The 25,112-nt window shown below is 41.5% G+C and overlaps 1 protein-coding gene across 4 annotated transcripts; it reads right to left on the reverse strand.

The window, feature by feature from the left end:
- Positions 1-7,737: 7,737 nt before the first annotated feature.
- Positions 7,738-24,953, reverse strand: LOC115192157 (protein FAM57B). Of its 4 annotated transcripts, XM_029750350.1 has the most exons (8): positions 24,661-24,941; positions 24,273-24,416; positions 21,975-22,617; positions 21,656-21,739; positions 17,914-18,139; positions 17,444-17,539; positions 16,956-17,065; positions 7,738-11,694 (listed from the first exon to the last, which is right to left on the reverse strand). In XM_029750350.1, the coding sequence occupies exons 3-8, from the start codon at positions 22,241-22,243 to the stop codon at positions 11,418-11,420; spliced, it is 1,062 nt and encodes a 353-aa protein (XP_029606210.1). In that variant the 5' UTR covers positions 22,244-22,617; positions 24,273-24,416; positions 24,661-24,941; the 3' UTR covers positions 7,738-11,417. The 4 variants fall into 4 exon arrangements, with proteins under 4 accessions (XP_029606210.1, XP_029606211.1, XP_029606212.1 ...); XM_029750351.1 differs by lacking the exon at positions 24,273-24,416; XM_029750352.1 differs by lacking the exons at positions 24,273-24,416; positions 24,661-24,941 and adding an exon at positions 24,180-24,254.
- Between the last annotated feature and the right edge of the window lie 159 nt (positions 24,954-25,112).

The following is a 25,112-nucleotide window of genomic DNA, read 5'->3' on the forward strand; positions in this document are numbered from 1 at the left end:
GCCCAACACTATAACCTTCAAGTTCATACGGTTATGCCGTAGGCAAGCCAAAAATGTTTCTTTTTTTGTGATAGACATTTTGACTTTGTGTCTGGGCTATCTAGTGGAAACCATGCGGAAGCAATCCCGGAAGAACGATTACAAGTGACGTGGTTTACTGGACGACAGCTGTTATTTGATCTTTATTTAACTAGGCAAGTTAGTTAAGAACAAATTCTTAATTACAACGACGATCTAGCGGCGAACAGTGGGTTATGTGGACAGATTTTTACCTTGTCAGCTCGGGGATTCGATCAAGCAACTTTTCAGTTTTTGGCCCAACGCTCTAACCACTATGCTACCTGCCGCCCCATTCATACATGTACTAGATACACTTGACCATTGTAGTGTCTAGTTACTTTGCTCTAGGGGCCTATTGACGCAGTACTGCCAAATGTTTTTTTATAAATACTGTGTTCAAGTGCTAGTCGGAACCAGGAAACTCAGAAATGTCACGGCGCGCGTGTATTACTACAATCGAGTTAACAAATCTGAAATATCCGAGTTTCTAAATTCCGACTGGCACATGAACGCGGCATAACCCTGTGGTACTACTGCGCTGTTTCTTTCTTACGTCATCCGTGAGGGATTTCCAATAACGCGCCACCCATGCACTCACAGTTTAAAATGCATCACAGTCAACAATTTGCTGCAACGTCGAAATGGGTTGTTTTGTTTGATTTAGGCTATTCGTTTTTTTTCTATTTCTCAAAACGTCTTAACTTTTCAGTCAATCTGCGGCTTATAAACATCAGATATATGCAATACAATCTAAACGCTATCAAAAACAAAAGAGCTGCCTAAAAAACAATAATTGAATACACCTAAAAAATAACTACAGTTGTAGCTACACATTTACAGGAGCTCTCTGCTTAGGCTGCTACTAGGGTGCCATGGCAAATACAGTGCTGTGAAAAAGTATTTGTCCCTGATTTCTTATTTTTTTACACATGTCACACTTAAATGTTTCAGATCATCAAACAAATTGTAATATTACACAAAGATAACCCAAGTAAACAAAATGCAGTTTTTAAGTGATAATTGTATTTATAAGGGAAAAAGCTATCCGAACCTTCATGGCCCTATGTGACAAAGTAATTGCCCCCCCTTGTTAAATCATGAATACTGTGGTTAATCACATTTTTTGGAAAGCTGAGTTCAATTTCACTAGCCACACCCAGGCCTGATTACTGCCAGACCTGTTGAATCAAGATATCACTTAAATAGAACCTGTCTGACAAAGTGAAGTAGGCCAAAAGATATCAAAAAGCAAGACATCATGATGTGATCCAAAGAAATTCAGGAACAGATGAGAAACAAAGTAATTGACATCTATCAGTCTGGAAAGGGTTACAAAGCCATTTCTAAAGCTTTGGGACTCCAGCGAACCACGGTGAGAGCCATTATCCACAAATGGAGAACATTTGGAACAGTGGTGAACCTTCCCAGGAGTGGCCGTCCTACCAAAATTACCCCAAGAGCGCAGCGACGACTCATCCAAGAGGTCACAAAAGAACAACATCTAAAGAACTGCAGGCCTCACTTGCCTCAGTTAAGGTCAGTGTTCATGTTCATGACTCAACCATAAGAAAGAGACTGGGCAAAAATGGCATCCATGGCAGAGTTCCAAGGCGAAAACCACTGCTGACCAAAAAGAACATAAAGGCTCGTCTCACTTTTGGCAAAAAACATCTTGATGATCCTCAAGATTTTTGGGAAAATATTCTGTGGACTGACGAGACAAAAGTTGAACTTTTTGGAAGGTGTGTGTCCTGTTACATCTGGCGTAAAAGTAACACAGCATTTCAGAAAAAGAACATCATACCAACAGTCAAATATGGTGGTGGTAGTGTGATGGTCTGGGGCTGCTTCAGGACTTGGATGACTTTCTGTGATTGATGGAACCATGAATTCTGCTCTCTACCAAAAAATCCTGAAGGATAATGTCCGGCCATCAGTTCGTGACCTCAAGCTGAAGCACACCTGGTTTCTGCAGCAGAACAATGATCCAAAACACACCAGCAAGTCCATCTCTGAATGACATTTTTCTTTTCTTTTTTAAATGAAGGTTTTGGAGTGGCCTAGTCAGTCTGGACTTGAATCCAATTGAGATGGTGTGGCGTGACCTTAAAAAGGTGGTTCATGCTCGAAAAGCCTCCAATGTGGCTGAATTAAAACAATTCTGCAAAGAAGAGTGGGCCAAATTCCTCCACAGCGATGTGAAAGGCTCATTGCCAGTTATCACAAACGCTTGATTGCAGTTGTTGCTGCTGAGGGTGCCACAACCAGTTATTAGGTTTAGGGGGCAATTACTTTTTCACATAGGGCCATGAAGGTTCGGATAGCTTTTTCCCTTAATAAATAAAATCGTCACTTAATTGCATTTTGTGTTTACTTGGGTTGTCTTTGTGTAATATTTACATTTGTTTGATCTGAAACATTTTAAGTGTGACAAATGTGCAAAAAAAATCAGAAATCAGGAAGGGGGCAAATGCTTTTTCACAGCACTGTATATAATTGTGTGATGGTGTCTATTCCACAAATTACCACCTGCTAAATCTATGACATTAAAATGTCCTATTTACTCTTTTCCATCTGACTGCCTCATCAGCCCAGGCAGGGAAGTTATAAATTTGATCTCCATCATAAACAGCATCTAGACATTATCTCACATTTCTTTTAGACTAACTAATTTGTTTCAATATTCAAATTCGATCTCTAACTGTCCCATAGTAATGAATGTGTAGGGGTCGGGACGAGAGAGCGAGGCAGGCAGCGTTTCTCAGCCAGTCGAAATCATGAATCAGCTGGCATACTTTTATGGATATATACAAATGTCAATTGAAAAAAGGTGAAACGAAGTGCAGCTAAACTCAGCAAAAAAAGATACGTCCCTTTTTCAGGACCCTGTCTTTCAAAGATAATTTATAAAAATCCAAATAACTTCACAGATCTTCATTGTAAAGGGTTTAAACACTGTTTTCCATGCTTGTTCAATGAACCATAAACAATTAATTGACATGCACCTGTGAAACGGTCGTTAAGACACTAACAGCTTACAGACGGTAGACAATTAAGGTCACAGTTATGAAAACTTAGGACCCTAAAGAGGCCTTTCTACTGACTCTGAAAAACACAAAAAGGAAGATGCCCAGGGACCCTGCTCATCTGCGTGAACTTGCCTTAGGCATGCTACAAGGAGGCATGAGGACTGCAGATGTGGCCAGGGCAATACATTGCAATGTCCGTACTGTGAGACGCCTAAGACAGCTCTACAGGGAGACAGGACGGACAGCTGATCGTCCTCGCAGTGGCAGACCACGTGTAACAACACCTGCACAGGATCGGTATATACCAGAACATCACACCTGCAGGACAGGTACAGGATGGCAACAACAACTGCCCGAGTTACACCAGGAACGCACAATCCCTCCATCAGTGCTCAGACTGTCCGCAATTGGCTGAGAGAGGCTGGACTGAGGGCTTGTAGGCCTGTTGTAAGGCAGGTCTTCACCAGACATCAGCGGCAACAACGTTGCCTATGGGCACAAACCCACCATCGCCGGACCAGACAGGACTGGCAAAAAGTGCCCTTCACTGACGAGTCACGGTTTTGTCTCAGCAGGGGTGATGGTCGGATTCGCGTTTATCGTCGAAGGAATGAGCGTTACACTAAGGTCTGTACTCTGGATCGATTTGGAGGTGGAGGGTCCGTTGTGGTCTGGGGCGGTGTGTCACATCACCGGACTGAGCTTGTTGTCATTGCAGGCAATCTCAATGCTGTGCGTTACAGGGAAGACATCCTTCTCCCTCATGTGGTACCCTTTCTGCAGGCTCATCCTGACATGACCCTCCAGCATGACAATTCCACCAGCCATACTGCTCGTTCTGTGCGAGATTTCCTGCAAGACAGGAATGTCAGTGTTCTGCCATGGCCAATGAAGAGCCCGGATCTCAATCCCATTGAGCACGTCTGGGACCTGTTGGATCGGAGAGTGAGGGCTAGGGCCATCTCCCCGAGAAATGTCTGGGAACTTGCAGGTGCCTTGGTGGAAGAGTGGGGTAACATCTCACAACAAGAACTGGCAAATCTGGTGCAGTCCGTGAGGAGGAGATGCACTGCAGTACTTAATGCAGCCGGTGGCCACATATGACTGTTACTTTTGATTTTGACCCCCCCCCCCCCCCTTTGTTCAGGGACATTCCTTCATTTCTGTTAGTCACGTCTGTGGAACTTGTTCAGTTTATGTCTCAGTTGTTGAATCTTGTTATGCTCATACAAATATTTACACGTTAAGTTTGCTGGAAATAAACGCAGTTGACAGTGAGAGGGTGTTTCTTCTTTTGCTGAGTTTAGTTTGCAGTCTTTCCAGCAGTGGTGTAAAGTATTTAAGTAAAAATACTTTAAAGTACCACTTAAGTAGTTTTTTGGAGTATCTGTTCTTTACTATACATATGTTTGACTACTTTTACTTTTACTTCACTACATTCCTTAAGAAAATATTGTACTTTTTACTCCATACATTTAGCTTGACACCCAAAAGTACTCGTTACATTTTGAATGCTTAGCAGGACAGGAAAATAGTCCAATTCACACACTTATCAACCGAACATCCCTGGTCATCCCTACTGCCTCTGATCTGGTAGACTCACTAAATGCACATGTTTCGTTTGTAAATTATGTCTGAATGTTGGAGTGTGCCCGTGGTTTTCTTTGGGGCTCTCGAGTGGTGCAACGGTCTAAGGCACTGCATCTCAGTGCTAGAGGTGTCGCTACAGACACCCTGGTTCGAATTTAGGCTATGGGACTCCTGTGATTGGGAGTCCCATAGGGCGGTCCAAAATTGGCCCAGTGTCGTCTGGGTTTGGCAGGTGTAGGCCGTCATTGTAAATAAGAATTTGTTCTTACCTGACTTGCCTATAAAGGTAATAAGAAAATGGTGCCATCTGGTTTGCTTAATATAAGGATTTTTGTATTATTTATACATTTACTTTGATACTTAAGTATATTGTAAACCAAATATTTTTAGACTTACTCAAGTAGATTTTTACTGAGTGACTTTTACTTTTGTCATTTTCTATTCAGCTATTTTTACTTTTACTCAAGTATGACAGTTGGATACTTTTGCTTTCCACTGCTTTCCAGCTTCAGTTCTAAGTTATTGTGTTAGCTGTGTTGTTGGCTAGCTCCTCTGAACAACAGTGTCCTAACGAGAGAGCACATGTTCGATTCCAGGCGAAATCGTGGCTTATTAGCTCATTGTTATGGATGTATCCAAATAAATGTCACTTGAAAACAGCTTAAACAAATTCAGCTACGTTGCTGTTATTTGGATAACTAGCAAGTAAGGGATAAGAACGGTCAGTATGGCAATGGAACATTTAGAATGAACGACTGGGTCGCGTCTAGATACAGAACAAAAAGAACGAACAACTGGGTCGCATCCATAGATGGAGAACAAAAAGAACGAACGACTGGGTCACTTCTCTACTATATCTTGTGGAAGGATGAAATAGTACGAATACATTAATCAAAATAACGTTTTTAATTAAAATATGTCGATCATTATTTTAATATGTTGGTAACCTGTTGTATAAAAGTGATAATACCCTTGAAGCCGGTGTTTGTTGGATATATTGGCACGGTTTGCCGGCCCTCGACTTCGTCTGGGGCCTAACAACACCCGTGCCAATATATCCAACAAACACCGGCTTCGAGGGCATTATCACTTGAGGATCGTACCTTTTTTTCAATTTTCGCCTAAAATGACTTACCCAAATCTAACTGCCTGTAGCTCAGGACCTGAAGCAAGGATATGCATATTCTTGATACCATTTGAAAGGAAACACTTTGAAGTTTGTGGAAATGTGAAATTAATGTAGGAGAATATAACACATTAGATCTGGTAAAAGATAATACAAACAAAAAAACCTGCGTTTTCTATTACATTTTTTTTGTAAAAATGTACTGTACTTAGAGTGCATCGAACATGATTTAGACCTTGTTTATGGAAAACTGTTTATAACTGTATTTCATGGTTGCAACTTGCTGAAAATTGTCGAGTGTTCCTGTCATCACGTTTAAACAGTACCGCAAAAAATGTTACTTACAGAGTGCATCAAACATGATTTAGACCTTGTTTATGGAAAACTGTTTATAACTGTATTTCATGGTTGCAACTTGCTGAAAATTGACCACAGTGTTCCTATCATCTAGTTTAAACAGTACTGCAAAAAGAAAGCCATAATATAATATTACAGTTTAGGCATAATTTAGATTATGTAGGAACCCAGTTCCTACATTTGAATATAAAAATGGATTTCATCAAACAAAACTATGCTACATTTTATCTCTGGGACTCTCAGGATGACAAATCAGAGCAAGATTACTGAATGTAAGTACATTATTTACGTTCAGAGGTGAATGTATCAAACCAGTTTCTGTGATAAGTTTTTTGTTGTTGTGCACTCTCCTCAAACAATAGCATGGCATTTATTTTACTGTAAAGTAGACAGTGCCGTTATATTAACAAGAATTTAAGTTTCTGCCCATATAAGATATATCTATGTCCTGGAAAGTTTGCTGTTACTTACAACTGTCAGGATCAAAATAAATATGAAAGGAGCAAAGCCCAGGTAAAACGTTAGAGGAAAACTCCCTCAGTCTTCTGAAAACCTAACCCTGGGATAGAGGTTTATTTTTCAGCGAGACAATTACACAAAATGCAATGCCAAAGACACATGAGAATTGCTTTCCAAGAGGTGTTAAGTGTTCCTGAGTGGTCTAGTCTCAGTCCTGCTTAAAAAAATCAGCGAGGTTTAAATATCACTATCCATCAATGATCCCCAACCAAATTTACTGAGCCTGAACAAATTTGACAAAAACTATCGATATATAATGCCCTAAGAGTTGGGCAAAGTTGGTCAAATTTTTATGAAAATGATTCACAGCTGTAATGGCTGCCAAAGGTGCTTCCACCAAGTATTAACTCAGGGGGATGGAGACTTATCCAATTATATATTTTTTCTTAATTTGGAAAATGTCTATAACTTTCTTTCCCTTTGAAAATGTGTAGGTTGTGTAGATTTGTAGAAGAAAATGTAATTGAATCCTTTTTAGATTGGATTTTAAGTCAGCAAAATGTGAAAGAAGTTCAAAGGGGTGTAGACTTTCTATTGGCACCGTACACAATTCTCTACAAACTAATATGTTATCACAGGTAAAAGGAATTAGTCTATGTCAACTAAGATATATATTATAAATATAATACAGTATATGTTTTTCATTTATAGAATCCCACTCAAGTTTAAAAATGAAATCATTATTTTCTAAATTGAGGTACAGACATGACATGCATTTCAGACAGGATTAGCAGTATTTCACAACCAGCAGTAGTCCTACTTTGACCCTTCAGAAACAGAATTGCAGAGCCCTGGGTACATACTCATAAAGCGTCTCAGAGAAACAGTGCTGATCTCTGATCTGTTTAGCTTTTTAGATCATAATGAATACGATTCCATGGACATGGGGGACCTGATCCTAGATCAGCACTCATACTCTATGAATGTGGGCCAAGGACTGTAAGAAGGATATCCAACAGCAGTCTTGAGAGAATTGATCAATGAATACCATTTAAAGTGACATCATTGTTCAAAGTATAGTGATTCTTGAATGAAATAAATGGACTCAACCAGGAATCTTTATGCACAAACAATGGGGAGGATTTTATTGGTCAATCTGTTGCATGTAAAGCAAAACTTCACTCAAAGTTCTTGGTGCTTATTTTGAAAAGCAGTGCAGTGGTGCTAGAACGTTAGAATCATGATGTCATGTTGGTAGTCAGAGCAGAAGACGAGAGCAGAGTATGTCAGCAAACAGAACAGGTATGCGTCCGAAACGGCGCCCCAGTGTTCCCTACATACTGTAGTGTACTACTTTAACCATACCCTGGTCAAAAGTAGTGCACTATGTAGGGAACAGGGTGCCATTTCAGATACAGAGCCCACGGTTAGTCAGGCAGCAGTCAACAGACAGAACACAAGCCCATATGTACAGGAAATATATAATTTATATATGTATTCGTATGTACATTCAAACCATTTCAATAAATAACAGACACATTAAAATAAATGTATAAAACAAACAAACAATATGGAAAATGCGGTCGATTTGTTTGTAATACTTTCCATGACAGGACATACCGAACTGTAGGAACTGATAAAATGGATAATGTTTTCTTTTGGGAGGTAACACTACCTAGTGAGCAAAATTGGTCAAAATACATATTTTTTTGCTCATCGGGTTTAACATGAAGGCATCATTTATAATGGACTAGAGGGGGTCAGTTGCAAAAGTAAACACTAGAAGAAGATATCACATTTTTGGCTTAAATCATCACCAACTTGTCTTAACTCCAACACCTATCTCACTCACTCAAAGAGTATCTTCTCGAACTAAACTTTGTAATCGAGTGCAAATTAGATTTTGTGGCAGTTTCAGTGACCTCTTTGTCAGATGAGGAACAGAAAAAAATTGCTCTTGGTGTTGAATACGCATAAAAATAATCATAGGGCTCTATTCAATCTGTAAAGCTGAAGCGTTACAGATTCCGCTATAGAAATGTATAGGCAATTTCCGATTGAGTCGAAATATGCAGCGTTTACCGTCAATGCAGTCTCTGATAAAGCGGGAACATTGCCTTTAAATTTCAATCACGCTGAAAAGCTGAACTTCCGTGATGCAGATTGAATAGACCCCCTTAATCTTACATCTACCTAGATGTATATATTACCTCGACTAAAGGGTGCCCCCGCACATTGATACTGTACAGGTACCCCCTGTATATAGCCTCGCTATTGTTATTTTACTGCTGCTCTTTAATGATGTTACTTTTATTTCTTATTTTTCTTTAGGTATTGTTCTTAAAACTGCATTGTTGTTTAAGGGCTTGTAAGACGCTTAGGTCTACTTTTTGGCATGGAAAATAATGTTGATCATACAATTTCCTAATCAATGTACCTTTAATCAGTGCCTTTAAATCAGTTATAAAGCAAGAATGAAAAAATAAATATCTATCATAACAAAACATTTCAAAATGTTAAAATCGAGCAGCTGATTTGGTTCTGGGTGCAGCAGTTATGGTACTATTTAAGCCATTTTAAATAGTACCATAACTGACCATTGTAAATAGTAACTCTAAGTTAAGTGTTACAGTGTTCCCAGGTTAATATCGGCCAATTGTCAAAAAGCCATTCTCTCATTCCCATCATGCAGCTATTCAGCAGAAAACAGCCTGATGCAATAAGTATAGTCCAGCATATTATACAGTAGTCGCTCTATGTGTTCACTTTTCTTCTATGAACCGGTAGAGATCTGAGACCAGGCTAGTAGAGACCCAACCCAAGGCTCCAAGTTACAACCCAAGGCAGTGGTCAAGTGTTCAAGGTCCGCTCACCTTGGGATTGAGTTTCAAGGACCACATTTCAACCCTCTTGACTTAGGCTTCGTCCCAAATGGCATTTATGACGCAACCTTAGATACAGTAGATAGCTACATTAGTGCCATTGCACACTGTGTCAACATGAGTAAATGACACCAACACATAATTAAAATCACAAGTAAAACAAACACACAAAAAACTAAAACTAAATAGTGGTTGAAAAATTTGAAAATTATTTCCCCACCACAACCACCCAATCCAACCTCATCAGTCCCTTCTCTCAGTGCATTGTCAATATGTTTCTTCTTCGGCCCTATCGCACAAATCCCTCAATGCATAAAGAGTACCACAGTTGCCAGTGCAATCTATTTCAAATTCCCCCCATACGGTTGAACACACTGCAACAACTTACTCTGTCTAAAACCTTCATAATCCTGCTTTAGATCATCTAGGAATCCCTTACATCAGCAGACTGTAGAGCGCCTGTAGAGCGCCTGTAGAGCGCCTGTAGAGCGCCTGTAGAGCGCCTGTAGAGCGCCTGTAGAGCGCCTGTAGAACGCCTGTAGAACGCCTGTAGAACGCCTGTAGAACGCCTGTAGATTCTAAAATGTGGTTACCCTGTTTAGCCTGCAGGAGACCTAATTCCACAACAGCCTTCCCTAACATTACAGAACCACGGTGACAATGGCAGTGTTCCTGATCATTATTCCATGTCGATGGGGTTTCTGAGACATTAAACAGCTCTCCAGGCATCGTAAAGATCTGGTAAGCTGCACAGACCCGCCCAGTCGTGTACTGAAGACTGCCTGCCAGCATTACTCAACTTGGGTGGGTGGCTGGGACATCATTTTCCCATTTGAGTCTACTACCCCCCCCCCCCCTTCTCTCCCTCTCCCTCTATTAATCTCTCCAACATTCCATCTCTCTTTCTCTCCTCTTTTGATTGAAGTGGGGAGTGAGTACAAGAGGAATACAAATGTCTACCAATACTAAGAAGTCACAATACATCAAAAAAAATAATAAATGCTTTGAATGAGAGCAATATAAAAACCTAAAATGACATTTACTCATCTACTATTATAAACTTGTCACATTTTGAGGTAAACCCCCTTCCTCTCCTCCCACATTAGTTTTCTAACAGGAGAAAAGTGGGAGAGAGAGAGAATTTCAGAGTGGAGAGAAGGCAGAACGAAGCAATACCAGAGGCGCCGATGCATGTTCCTCTGTCCTTTCCCAACACAAGACCCACTCAATCGATCCAGAGTGGATCATTATGACGGACAAATAACACAGTACAAGGATCTCAAGTTGAAATACTGGTATTGTCTTCATCCCCCTTTTTGCAGTCACCAAAATCAACTGGTCACCAAATAATCATTTACTACATATTTCTATACATTATATATTCATTTTGTATCCTTCCCTAATCTAGAACAGCAGTTGCATTTCTCTTTCAAGAGAATAATATGTTTTATCTATCCTTTTAACTGCATCCCTCTATCACTATTGATCTTCAATGTGTTCTCTCACCCTATCATCCTTTTGCTTTCAATTCATTCATTTTCCCCCCATTCAGTTTGAAATCAGTGTGTACAGACACGTAATATTTAAATACTTGCCATTTCACAAGTCTTTCTCCTGTCTATGCTTCTCTCTCTCTCCCTTATCCATTTCTTTCTTTCTTTACTCTCTCCTCTTTCTGTCTGTCTCTCTCTTTTTTCAGAGGTCCATGTAACTCTGAAGGGGCACTAGAGGGAGGGAGAGAGTGGTAGAGGATGAGAAACAATTTCTCTCTCCCTCTCTTCTCTCTCCTAGGTTTTAGTGTCATTGCAATACAGTACCATAGATTCCCTTGACAGACCTGTCTTCCCAGCCTGGTCTGGCTGTCCCCGTCCCCACAGTGATCCTTCTTCCTCTCCATCTCTCCCTCCCTCTTTCTCAGTGTGTGTCGGTCTCTCTGTCTGTCTGGTGGGGGACGGGACTGTAGCCGTTGGCCGGGGGAGGTAAAGGGGCTTCCTGGCCGGGGCAGCAGCCCCCATCAGGCTTGTTGAGGGTGGCCGGGGGCCGGGAGCGCGAGGCCCCGGTGAAGAGGCGGAAGGCGCCCCTGCAGATGAGGGTGAACCAGTAGACCTGTGGGGCCATGAGGCAGAAGGCCCCCACGTTGCACTGCCAGGGAGCCACAAGGGGCACTGTGTAGAGGGGGATGGAGGCATACCTGCAACACGAGGAGGAGGTGAGGTGTAGGGGGGAAATTAGGGTTAATGTTTGCATAATGTTGCTAGCTAACAAGCTTACCCAGATTTTTTAAACTTACTTAGCGCAAACTTGTTCATTTGAACAAGTTCTAAAATAAGACACCTTGTCACAAGCTAGCTACTGTCAAGGATTTTGCTTTATGGCTAATGACTTTAAACTGAACAATCTGATTTAATACAATAATCAAGGAAGAATGCTTCCCTTATGGAAAAAAACAAGAATTTCACATTGTGATCATGTCCTTTTATGTTAAATTGATGTGATAACATGTGAAGCAACATGTGATAACATGAAACTACACGTGACAACATGTGAAAACGTGTTTTTGGATCAATTCACATGTGAAATCATTTGCAAACATGTTTTTGGAACACTTCACAAGAGATCATGATTTCACGTGCTGACATGTTGTCACGTGTATGGTTTCATATTTGTATCCCCATATTTCACATTTATTTCACAAGATCATGTTTTCACGTGTGCTCACATGTTGTAAAAGACGTTTCATGTTATCACGTTCCTTTACATGTTGTCACATTAACTTTACATAAGATCACGTGAAATTCAAGTTGTTTTTCCGTAAGGGACCATGTTAAGGTGTTTATAAGGCATTTGTTTTACCAGTCGTCAGGACGTCACGTGATGGTCCCAGATTGTCCCAAACCATCACAAACCATAATAAGTAAAGTAATGAAATGGTATGGTGTTTTTTAGGGCTGACCCCATTTAGTCGACTGATCGATTGTTTGGTCGATAGGCTGTTGGTCTACCGAGATCTCTTTAGTCAAGCAGTAGCAAAAAAAAAATATTTATATATCATGGTGTACAAGACACCTGTCTGATTCGCGCCTGTCTGAGTGGACTAATCCATTGTGGAGGCCTTCGAGTCCATCACTCTGACATGTGCTACTGAAATTGTATATGGTTATATTACATAAGAACAATGGTGCAACTCTAATAAAAATGGGATTATTTTATAACAAATGCGCTTCCTCCCCATTGGATGGATAGTGGTCGCTGTCCGCGGTTCTGAAACACAGTGCGCTGTTGAATTGGCCTCTTTTCCTAGACTATGTTGATATGTGCATAATAGCAAAGTTTACCAGCATATTGGTGTTGAGAACAATTTTTTATTTATTTATTTTATTTCACCTATATTTAACTAGGCAAGTCAGTTAAGAACTAATTCTTATTTTCAATGACGTCCAAGGAACAGTGGGTTAACTGCCTTGTTTAGGGGCAGAACGACAGATTTTTACCTAGTCAGCTCGGGGATTCGATCTTGCAACCTTTCGGTTACTAGTCCAACACTCTAACCACTAGGCTACCTGCCGCCCCGTTGAGAACAATGCGGTGGAAGCAGTAGCAGAAAACAGACCTTGCCTTAATTGTCTAAGAAAAGTGAGGAAACCCCAACTTAATTAAGTCTATAATCAATAGTCTAACTGTTAAATGTGCCTTACCAAGTCATCAATATACATCTACAGAAATAAGACAGATCCTACTTCTGTTGCCTGTTTGAGTGTTTAATAGCCTACTGATTCCGTGAGCACCAAGCCTCACGCAATAAATTCACAAATTCGGCTGTTTTTAACCTTTGCTTTGTCATTACTATTGGTATGCTTAGTATAGCAGCCTTGAATAACCACCATTGAGCTGTAGGCCAAAGAGCGCATCCTGTTTAGTCTTCATACCGTAACTTACTTAGGCCTATATTTCAAAACGTATCTAGGCTACTGTATCAATCATTCATTCATTCATGTCATCACAGAGCATGAGTCATTCATGATTTGAAATGCATTTTAGATTTAAAATAAAATAAAGCAAGCCTTGAATAATTAGCTTAAACAATAAATAAACCATTCCATTTCGGAAATTGCATTCATGAATGAATGTGACTGTTTTTAGTCTTTGCTGTAAAGGATTAACAAAAATCTCTCTGGTACGCTTATAATGTATTTAGTCTTCTTTACATTGTTCCAAAGAGTCAAAAAAAGAATATTGTAATCTAACAGCCCCTGTTTGGCACGCATAATATGCACGCAGCGCTTGCTCCTTACCTTATTTTTCTTTATCTCCAGTATTTTCCACATCTAGTCACATTTATTCCACACATCTGACTTCCCCTTTACCTTATGAGCAACCAGTAGCCTAAACATTCTCCCCTTTCGAGCTTATTTGTCAGGTCCTCTGAATCCATTTTGCGGTTACATGTTTGGAGTTTGTTATAACCAATTTATTGATGTGATTATGGTATGCTATAGGTCAGGCCCTGTTGGTCACATGCATACATGTGTCACGTAAAGAGAGCAAGGTTTGAGGTAATAGGGAATGTTTTTCCTTAACAAATTATGGAATTCGGTAAATGAACCTTTCAGTCAGAAATGGCTGTAATTATGTTGCAGCTTCAGCAACAAGGACAGCATGATATACACTGTGGTGGTCTCTGCAGCAGGGAGGAAAGAGATAACGGGTGCTAGTCACAGTCACTCGCTGTCTTTTTATTTTATTTTTTAAACACAGCACAGCAAGTCTAAGCCCGGCAAAATCAAATCAATTGCTGGACTCCCTCTAAATAATTATTAACAAAATGACTCAAACAGTGTGCTTAAAGCATCAGACAAGCTCAGTGAATATAGTTGACTTGATTAAAACACAGAATGCATCTATATATGGAAGAACACACGATTTAAAATTTAGACCAATCGATTGGTCGAAAGAACAGACAACTCTTGGTCGACCAAGATTTTTTTAGTCGGGGACAGCCCTAGTGGTTTTAAAGTAAGTGGTACACTGTTCTGCTAAAATATGACCCCACCTAGGATTTAAACTCACAACTTCTGGATTTGAGGTACGCTGATTTATCTGCTGCGCCAGTCTGCACTTCCCTACCCATTAATTACCTATAATAAAGTACATCTGTCACGGATCCCTCCGGAACGTTCATTACGCACACCTGGCGCACACCTATTCCCACTGATTGTATTTGTATATATGTGCCCTTTGGTTCAATTGGGCAGTCGATTATTGTTACAATGTCCGTTGGTGCGTGTGAGTACCTGTGCTGTGTGTTTTGGGCTTTCGTGTCCTTGTGGATTGCGCAGATGATTACGGGTCTCGTCCCATGTGTTAATCATTGTGCACTTTATTCTAGGTACTCCTCACTCTTTTGTTTTGGGTTTCTACCCAGTGTTTTGTTACGTGTTTGTTTGGTCTTCGTCCCTGTGCCTTTACATGGCACCCCGTAATTTGGGCTTAATATAAACCCTTATTACGCAATCCTGTGCCTGTCTCCCGAATCTCTTTTTACCAACGTGACAGAATAATCTACCATTAAGGGAGACAGTGGGAATGGCTCGTCTGACGACACTGTGACTGGTCCGTCCGGCGCCACCAGAAATTCGGCAGCTGCAACTGCCCCGTCCGACGCCCCACAACCAGTCCGTCCGACGCCACTGCTACTGGTCCGTCCGCCGCAACTTCGGCCGCGGCAACAGGCCGATCCGCCGATGACACAACTTCGGCAGCTGCATCGGGTCCTGATCGACCTGCACTGCGTTCCTGTTGCGCTGTAATTTGTGATTAATAAAAAACTATATTACGCATTCCTGCGTCTGTCTCCCGATCCTTCATGCCAACATCTCTGCACTTAGCTAGAGTGCCATCTGCACTGCTATTTTAGTTATCATTTAATCTGGCTATTCTCTCATCATTGATTTAATTTACTTATATCAGTAATTGGAGGTTTTTCTGTATAGTTGTCTAATGTTGGTGGGGAATATTATTTAGTTTTAATGTCATTCCTGAATAACAATGATAAATAAAATAGTTTTTCTTAAGTGTATTTTTTAACAAAGCTGAGATTCACTTTAATGTCCAAAGTGTAGAAATACAGGTGAAATCAGTTATTGACACCGACATAATGACGCAGCAGAAAGATCGGAATGTCGTGAACCAAGAGGTTGTGAGTTCAAATCCCAGGTTAGGACACGTTGAATAATAATTACTGTATCAATAAACATACACAACGTAGTCCTGTACACCGGGTGTACAAAACAGTAGGGACACCTGCTCTTTCCATGACAGACTGAATCCAGGTGAACGCGATGATCTCTTATTGATGTCACTTGTTAAATCCACTTCACTTACTGTAGATGAAGAGGAGGAGACAGGTTAAAGAAGGATTTTTAAGCCTTGAGACAATTGAGACATAGAACTGGCCCGTCCGACGCCGCCACAACCAGTCCGTCCGACGCCACTGTGTGTGTGTGCCATTCAGAGGGTGAATGGGCACGAAAAAAGATTTAAGTGCCTTTGAACGGGGTATGATATTAGGTACCAAGCGCACCGGTTTGAGTGTCAAGAACTGCAATGCTGCTGGATTTGTCACGCATAACATTTTTCCGTGTGTATCAAGAATGGCCCACCATCCAAAGGACATCCAGCCAACTTGACAACTGTGGGAAGCATTGGAGTCAACATGGACCAGCATCCCTGTGGAACGCTTTCGACACCATGTAGAGTCCATGCCCCAACAAATTTAGTCTGTTCTGAGGACAAAAGGGGGGACAACTTAATATTAGGAAGGTGTTCCTAATGTTTTGTACACTCAGTGTTTTCAACTTACAAACTTGACATACTCTATGTTAAAAGCACTGTGTGAAACATAACGACTCATGTTCCAAAAACACGTTTTTACATGATTTCACGTGTGATTTTCCACATGTGAAATCACGGTTGATAGAACTAGATAACACAAAAAATGGTGACATGGTGCTGAGTACCTAGACAGCTTCATACAAGCAAGCAAGATATTTTCAATCAAACAATGAGAAAGAATATTGCTTATTTATGAATGATATTATCTGCTAGCTAAGTAGCTAGGCCAGAAGCCTGCAAACTTAAACTTGTAACCTACCATCGTAGATCTTGAGAACGTGAGATTAAAAAAAATATGCATGGATGAAGTTGGGGACAGACAGACAAGCACACAGACAGAAAGACACAGCTAGACAGAGACAGACAAACAGGCAGAAAGAGAGACAGACAGGCAGGCAGGCAGGCAGGCAGACAGACAGCAGAAAGAGAGACAGACAGACAGACAGGCAAGCAGGCAGGCAGACAGACAGACAGACAGACAGACAGACAGGCAGGCAGGCAGGCAGGCAGGCAGGCAGACATACAGGCAGACATACAGGCAGACAGTGTTCAGTATGTTACCTGCTGTAGGCGTAGTAGAGGTAGGGGAAGAGCAGAACTCGACAGATGAAGAAAGTGACCAGCATGAGAGCGCCATTCACTTTATGAAGAAGAGTGTGCTGCTTCTTGTACTGAGGGGGACAAAGAGAGATAGAGAGGGCAGCAGCAAGGGAGGGGAAAAACGAGAGCAGGGTGAAGGACCGAGAAAGAGAGCTTGGGTAAATGTTAACCCAAAATCACAGGAGACAAGAATGTTAACATGAAAGCTAGTAAGTGAGCACTTCAGAATCAGAAAGACTCAAGTTCTTAGACTGCTGCAAGGAGAGTAAGAGACTGAGGAAGAAAGGTAGAAGGAAGAAGAGGTGTAGAGAGAAAGCAGGAGGAAAGAGAAAGAAAGAGCGAGGGAAGGAGAGAGAAAGAGAGGAGAGAAAGATTGAGAACGAGACAGCAAAAGGACAAAAGAAAGAGGGAGAAGAGGGGTTAAAAGAGAGGAGAGGAGTGAGTATTACCTGGATGAGGATTTTCCCCAGGCAGACGGACGGAGTGCTGAGTTCAGCCATGAACATGACACCCTGGAAGTAATCCCCCTTTCCCTGCCTCCAGAACTGAGAGAGAGAGAGAAGAGAGAGATGAGATGGAGGGCCATGATATGGCTGATAAAGCATTTAGACAGATCATTGAAAGAAAAGCTCACAAACACGCACACCTTATCTCCCCGTAAAAACACATGTCCATAGAAGGGATGTTAACATTGGCTGCCAGTAGCAACAGGAGGCAGATGGGGATTGGAGCAGGAGTGTCTAGTCTGCAGATGGCAGCCCGTTAGGGACAATTTTAGGGATCAGAAGCCAAGGGTTAGTGTGTGTACATGTGCATCATTTATCATGAGCTCCCCCCCCCTTTAGACATAAGACAGACCGTGGCACGGTAGACTAATAAAAGAGTCCGCTAGAGCCACCCTAGTTACAGCAATAGTTACCACGGAGACGGGGAAGCAGATGGTCACCATGACGACGTGGTGCAGCACCATGAGGAACTCTCTGCGCAGGTAGCTGGCCACTGCCGAGCCCATTGGCTTTGGCCTGCCGCCCTCTTCCTCGTGCCCTTTAACCTGCAGCTTGTGCCAGTAGCACAGGAACATGGCGTAGATGTCGTACACAAAGTAGGGCACCGCAAACAGGATGTAGGTACTGGTAAGCCAGTGTCTGGAGAGGTGTGGCGCAAGGGGGGGAAGAGAGGGTGGGGGGGTGAGAGACAGAAAGTGAGAAAGGAGAGAGCGAGAGAGAGAAAGAGGTGTAATAGTTTAAGGTGTATGTAACAATGTGTACCTACATGTACACTGTAGCTGCCTATGTGACTACCATATAAATACGCTATTGCCTATTTCAGTGCGATGAATCCTGTATGTGAAGCTCTAGCCTAGACGTCAGGGGGTTAAGTGACTGGCCAGGATGCACTGCTCTGGGGCACGTGCGTGATTTGGACAGGTTCGTGATTTGGTATTCAAATGGGCCGGCACGAGCGCCTCCCGACTTTGACTGGCAAATGAGGCCAAGGGGGAGGGAGGGAGTCGGTGGCTGGCAGTATCTCCCCCCTCTCCCTTTTTCTCCCCCCGCCTCCTAATTGATGGAGAGACGAGGGGGAAGAGGAGAGGGAGGGGGAAGAGGTGCAGCTGTGTCACATTGCGAGTTATCTTAAGACAACAGTGTCTGACTCACAGCATCTCACTAGTCTAAAGTATTTTCCTTTCTTCCTCTCCTCCTCCAACCCAAAACAAACCTTCTACTTTCAGTGTGCATTTTAGTTTTATGTAGTCCACTGTTAACAAAGTTGCAGTTGTAAAACCAGTGGAGACATGTTTGAGTAGCTACTCCTACAGATCCATAGCAGCATGCTGCAGTCTAGGTTTATGGCTTCTGTGTGACTGCATTACAGATACTAAAATAGTGCTGCTGGCTTTGGGACAAATAGAGGTTAATTGGGTTAACAGGGACAAGGTGAGCAGGGAGAGAATGACAGATTATTCAAGTGTGTGTGCGTAATACTTTATTTGGATCGAAAGTTAAACATACACAGCAAATTGGCCAGTGTTAACTTGTGTTGATTTTTCAATGTCACGTTTCTAGTGTTGATTCAGGAGTTAAATTAACTCTGTAAGAGTGAAATTAACACTCAGTGGTGTAAAATAACCCCAATGTGGGGGTTAATAACAAGTGTTGAGTGTGAGTGTGATTGTGTCAGTTTTACTCTGTGGAGAGTAAAACATTCCCATCAAAACCACCCCCACCATTATCAGATTTCCCAGCATGCTCTACTACCAGGTAAACCTTTTTAGGATTTTTTTAATATCTGTATTTTTGCATGTACATTGACTGATTAATCTCATGCTACACAAAGATAAATAACATACATTCTTCTAAACTAATCCAATCAGATTTATTGCACCATTTACTGAAATGGTTGTTCCAGTTCAAAATGGTTTTGGTCGCGAAAGAAACTCTGGGGGAAAAAAATTGCGCTTGGTTCATAGAACCGGGGTTACGTGTGTGACCTCCGGTAGCCACTAAATGCGGGTGTAAGTTTCCGTTTTCTTCCAAGAAATGTTGCTCTAACTTTTAAACATTAGAAGCCACAAAATATTATGACCCCTGAAAATATAAGACTTTCAGAAACACACCTGTCTTCTGTTTCCCTCAGAACAGAGTGGACAGGACCAGGCAATTAATCAGACTGGTGAAGCAAAAAAATAACATGATCAATTATGGTTCTTTTCTACACAAAAAATCATACACAATTATTGCCTGATGTTTTCCTAAATCCTGAACTTCCCAAATCCTTTCTGATGTATTTCAAACCATACTTCTGACTGAAATAGTATTACAAATCAGTCTAAAACAATGTTTGACAGGCCGTCATAGCTCCAATTAAAAAAGTAAAAACATTGTTCGTTGATTACGTCACTTTTTTACATGGTGGGGTTAAGAAACATTTTTTATATCAAAATGGGGTCACGGAGTAAAAACGTTTGGAAACCCCTGCTTTAGGTCTCCTCACAATGTTACTAACCCTAACAGTCATTCTGAATGCAGATGCAGGTGAATAAAAATTCCAACTGTTGGATGTCCTAACTGGCTGAATTCCAATAGGAATCATACATCACTTTGCAAGTCAGCAGAATGTGACTTGCAGGCCTGATGTGGCCTGTAAACCAGGAGGTTTCTAACACCACTGTGGTAGGGTAAAACTTGGCCATCAAACTAAGGCTTTATGATATATTAAATGTATTGCCCTAAAGAGCTTCATTTTAATGATAACATTTGTCTACAGTAGGAACTCATTTGGTGGTCCACAGGACTAAAAATGAACAAATTCAACAACCATGTCTCTGTCACCAACAAATACAGTCATGGGTGGTAAACTCCACAATTTACTCGAAAAAGCAAGACACACTGGGAAATTATATTGGAGGAGTGGCTTAGTGGGGGTGTGGCTTTCAATTAGTTGTTTTTGGCAAGTAAAGTCATACTGTATAAAATAAAAAAAATCAAGATAGCTGTGATGGAAATAGGTAGTTTAGGTACAATTTTATAAATGCCAACAGATAATTTGTTCGTTGGACATGGTGTGATTTTTTTGTGTTGGTAAAATTAATTATTTGAGAAAGTGTGGTGGAAATGCCTTTATGCGCAAATATTTATATAATAACCATCATATCAAAGTAAACTTGGAGTCACGAGATGATATGGTGTGCGGTCCTCCCACTATGACTCGGGAAAACATGCAGTTAATTAAGCTTCAGATTAAGTAAATTATGATTAACTTCTCAGGGTGGTGAAAGTGCATGGTGATTTTGATACTCCTTTCCAATAAATATTGTGGGTCTTATTCTGGTGACACGACACCATTTGACAAATAAAAATATTTATTACATTTATTATCAATAATAATCTCATCATGTAGACTAGCCTACCCACACTGTATCTGCAAGCTGTTGGCTAGAGCGCACATGCCAAGACCAGAGTAGTTTGTGACAAAACTATCCGCAGAGTTTAAAATACGATGGAAAAACATTGAACTTTAGACTTTTATTTGGTACATGAAAACTTAAGTGAAAAAGCACATTGTGTGCACTACGTCATCACACACTGACTTTTATCTGCAACAAGGTCATTTAGTGGGAACCCACCGCTGGTGGGAAAATATGCATATTTTCTTTATGCAGATTTTAGAATATTTGCATGGAAATCTGTCGCCAATTGGATGGAAACCTAGGTAGTGTTGATTTAACACTGGAAAATTTGCTGTGTAGTTAAGGACCAAAATATTTTAGACACACCTCTTCGACGCACACAGTCACACACACACAGGGCCATGCACAGACTTTTTGGGGGGCATGTGCTCAAACAAAAAAATATTTGTAACTGCGGTTAATGACTCGTTGAGCAATGACTGATTATTTAGTTACATAAAAGCAATAGATGGCAACATCTTAATGGCTAATTAAATTACACATATTTAACAACGACTTGCGGGCAGTGGGTTCAGAACAACAATGACAACAACTGTATACCCAAAACAAAAGGGCACTTTAGAGACTGGAAGGGCAAAGAGGCATGTGCTCTGTACAGGAAGAGCCTATCTGTGCAGGTGCCTGCAAACATACATACACACACAAAACTTTAACAGCAACTACTACTGCATTATCATTATTTTGTAATTACTGATCCTCGACGATGTCCTCACAGGAGGATGCGATGATGTAGCCAGCTGAGGAAGCCATGATGGCTTGGATGGATGACACCAGCCTAGTGGGGGGAGAGAGGGCAGAGAGTGGGGTTTCAATGTACATATTTATACCCATAACTCCATAGAAAAAAAGTATTGACATTCAACAATGTAAACCATAGCAGAATAGTATAAAATGTCAAGCAAAGCAGAATAGCATAAGATAAAGGTACTGCATAGTCCTCACATTGACTCATCTGACTTGTGTGTATGTGTATCTGACTTGTAAGTGTGTGTGTGTGTGTGTGTGTGTACCTGGCAGACACAATGGTGGCCTCTCCCTCGCTCAAGGCCAGGCCTGGGTTGTGTTTCAGGCATCTCTTAGACAACAGGAACAGGCCCGGGAAGAAGATGGAGCCAGCAGCCAGGATGCTCAGCATGGTCCCTGAGTGTGTGTGTGTGTGTGTGTGTGTCTCAACAGGTACCTCACCACTGTCCCCAAACCACTTGACAAGTGGGAAAGGTTGAATGACTGTTCTATGCAGGGTACTCTCAAAGCTATGGTAGCAGTTTCCAATTATCATTTGCTGCTAGATGTTTGAAGGTATTGATAGCTATATCGTTAGAATGAGTGGCAGCGTGTAAGTACTGTCAATAGAACACTAGTACAGAATTCTAGTAGTGTTATCCTAGTTATGTTATGCTAGTAGTAATTTTATGCTAGTGTTTTGCTAATGCAGTATGTATTAAAATGCTGTATTTGTTATTAGTAGGCTCGTTTTGGGGATATTTGGGGAATGAAAATGGACTTGCTAGTGGTTACGGTTAATGTTAATAAAATAGATGCATCAGGAAAGAGAAGGCTACGATAAAGCTGTGGGTGGTATGTTTGTTAACTCCCCACACCTCCCTCCCAACCCCCTGCTCATAACCAGCAGAGGCCTGGTGGCTTCTGGGTCTACACACACACACACACAAAGACAGACAGAGAGACAGAGAGAGAACAAACAGAAGATGGGGGGGGGGGCAAAGAGAAAAAAATATGAATCAAATCTATTTCACACACTTTGATTAAGAGTTCAGTAAATGTACAATAAATGAGTTATATGCACATAAAACTGTTCAACTGCCAGCATATAGCTTCTACGAATGTCACATTTATTCAGTGTCATCATGCAGCCTTTAAAACATGATCAACATCGTATCCACTCAAGTGTGTAGACAGCCCTACACTACACTCTAATCTCACAAATGCTGACAAATCCATTGGCTACACCGTAGGTGTCATGTATCGCTGGCTGTACCAGTTGTGCTACATGACTCCGGTGGGGAATGAATCAATTTAGGTTTTCCACTGTCATTGCTCTCTAGGTAAATGCATGTACTCAGTGGGACTGGAGAGACAGGATGAATAGGTGGAGAGGGAAAGGTGTCTGAAGCCAAAATAGATTTAGAAAGGGATTAGAAAAGCAGGAGATTTAGACAGAGTACAGCTGGGAGAGAGGGAATTAGAGAGAGAGGGAGATGGGGTGACAGTTGACAAAGGGGAGTACCTACAGTACAGATGAGAATTGATGAGGGGTATGAGGGGTGGGGTGGAGGAGGATGTTGTTGGGGCGGGGCCCATTGTTTCATCCTAGGCTATGTTGGACAATAGGGGTTAGGTGATGCACCATCACAATATAACAGGTTCATCCAATAACCAACAAACGGTTTTGATTGACGGGCTAAAGGCCTATCTGGACATAATATAAATACTTTCAGATTTATCTTGGCTAGCTGGATTTTTTTTTGGTCAGCACAGCAGTACATAGGCTACACCTCCTAACTGTAGGCTACCAACAATTTACAGGGTGGAATAAAAAATATAACCCCGTCCCCTATGATGCCAAGCATATCTTGACGTTGCTATATACAGGCTCACTTCACTCAAAACCTAGCTGGCAAGCCCGTGCAACAACGTGGCTCAGACTCAATTATCAAAATACGCAATGCGAGTAAGTAACACGGGTAACACGGGCAATGCGAGTAAGTAACACGTGGACAAGTCTGTGTTGCACTAAATAGCAGTTATCACGACCCATTAAGTCAAGTCAACAACACATTCTTTTGAAAATGGCTTGTGCCGGTCTTTGGAACGGCTCCAAATCTGCATAGGCTAACCTTTGTCATATGTTTGATTGCTAGCTACTGTTGCCTACTGTAGTCCAGTGTAGACTACAAACTGGACAAATCAATGTAACTATTTGTGTGTGACTGGGAGCTCGCTTATATTTGCATTCAATACATTTTTTTTTACCTGGAGTCGTTTCATGCACAAGAGTGATTGAAGCTTGTAACAGGTAGTGGGCACGCGGTTTGCCTAGTATGAACACATGCAAGGGATAGCCTATTTTCAGTTTTTACAGACAATGCATGCTTGCTAAGGGTGACAGATTATTCAGGCCTGTATAAACTAAAGCGTGACTGTTTGCGACAGACACCACATTTATTACAGACATATTGAGTTTCTTGCCTAACCTCGGAGCAGGATGGTGAGAACGAAGAAGAGTTGGGTGTTGAGGTAATACAAGGGAGAGTAAAAAAGAAAAGGGATGGATAAGCTAAATTTACATTTGGGTGGTGCGGCGTCCCGTTCTGCGGCCCGGTCGGTCGGATCAAGGGGAAAATCAGTGTGTTGGGTCCTGGTTTTGGCCTACACGTCGAGAATTGTTCCACATTATTATGTTTTGTTGCCTTATTCCGTGTTCTGGATATCTGCAAGAAATCAGAACGTGCGTCAAGCAAGACAAATTGATGTGTGTCCTCCCCGCTTCTGGCGTGTGGTTTCGGACGTGCTGCCTTTGGATCGTTGCTTCAGTAATTGTATTTCTGAGCGGCAAAATGCTTTTGAAGTCGATGTCTCTCTCGAGTGTTTTGATTTATATTGCGAGGGCACAGCTCTTCTCGCGTTTGGCCGCCGCACTACTGATATCTGAACAGTTATGCCATATCAACCGACCTTATTGCTTGCCCGATGCATTCACTGTGAAGTCTTCAGCTGCATATTATTTTATGACCTGTCGCACTGGATCCGTTGTCGTAGAACTAATTTCAGCAAACATTAGTCTAGGAAAAAAAATCCTAGTGTATGCATGATACAGTCCCGCTGAGGATAAAGTGTAGCCATTAAGCCGGATACATAACCAGCTCGCTGTCACCTCTATCTCCTCCCCCTTGCTCCCGGGTATGGTAGGCTTTGACTCCTAGGACAAGCCGTGCTGTGATAGCCTACTGCTGTCCCTGGATAAAGTATTTTTTTTATTTTCAAGGGCAACGGACTTTAATAGCCTACCCGAAGTCATTTTCAGATAAAGCTGGCTAGGAAAGACATCAAACTGCAAGCTGACAAACCGTTGGTTGAATTATTCATTTGACTATTTTGATAATGAACGTATCTATGCTCAAAGTCAG

This window comes from Salmo trutta, chromosome 4 (assembly GCF_901001165.1).
Source record: "Salmo trutta chromosome 4, fSalTru1.1, whole genome shotgun sequence".
Taxonomy (NCBI): Eukaryota; Metazoa; Chordata; class Actinopteri; order Salmoniformes; family Salmonidae; genus Salmo; species Salmo trutta.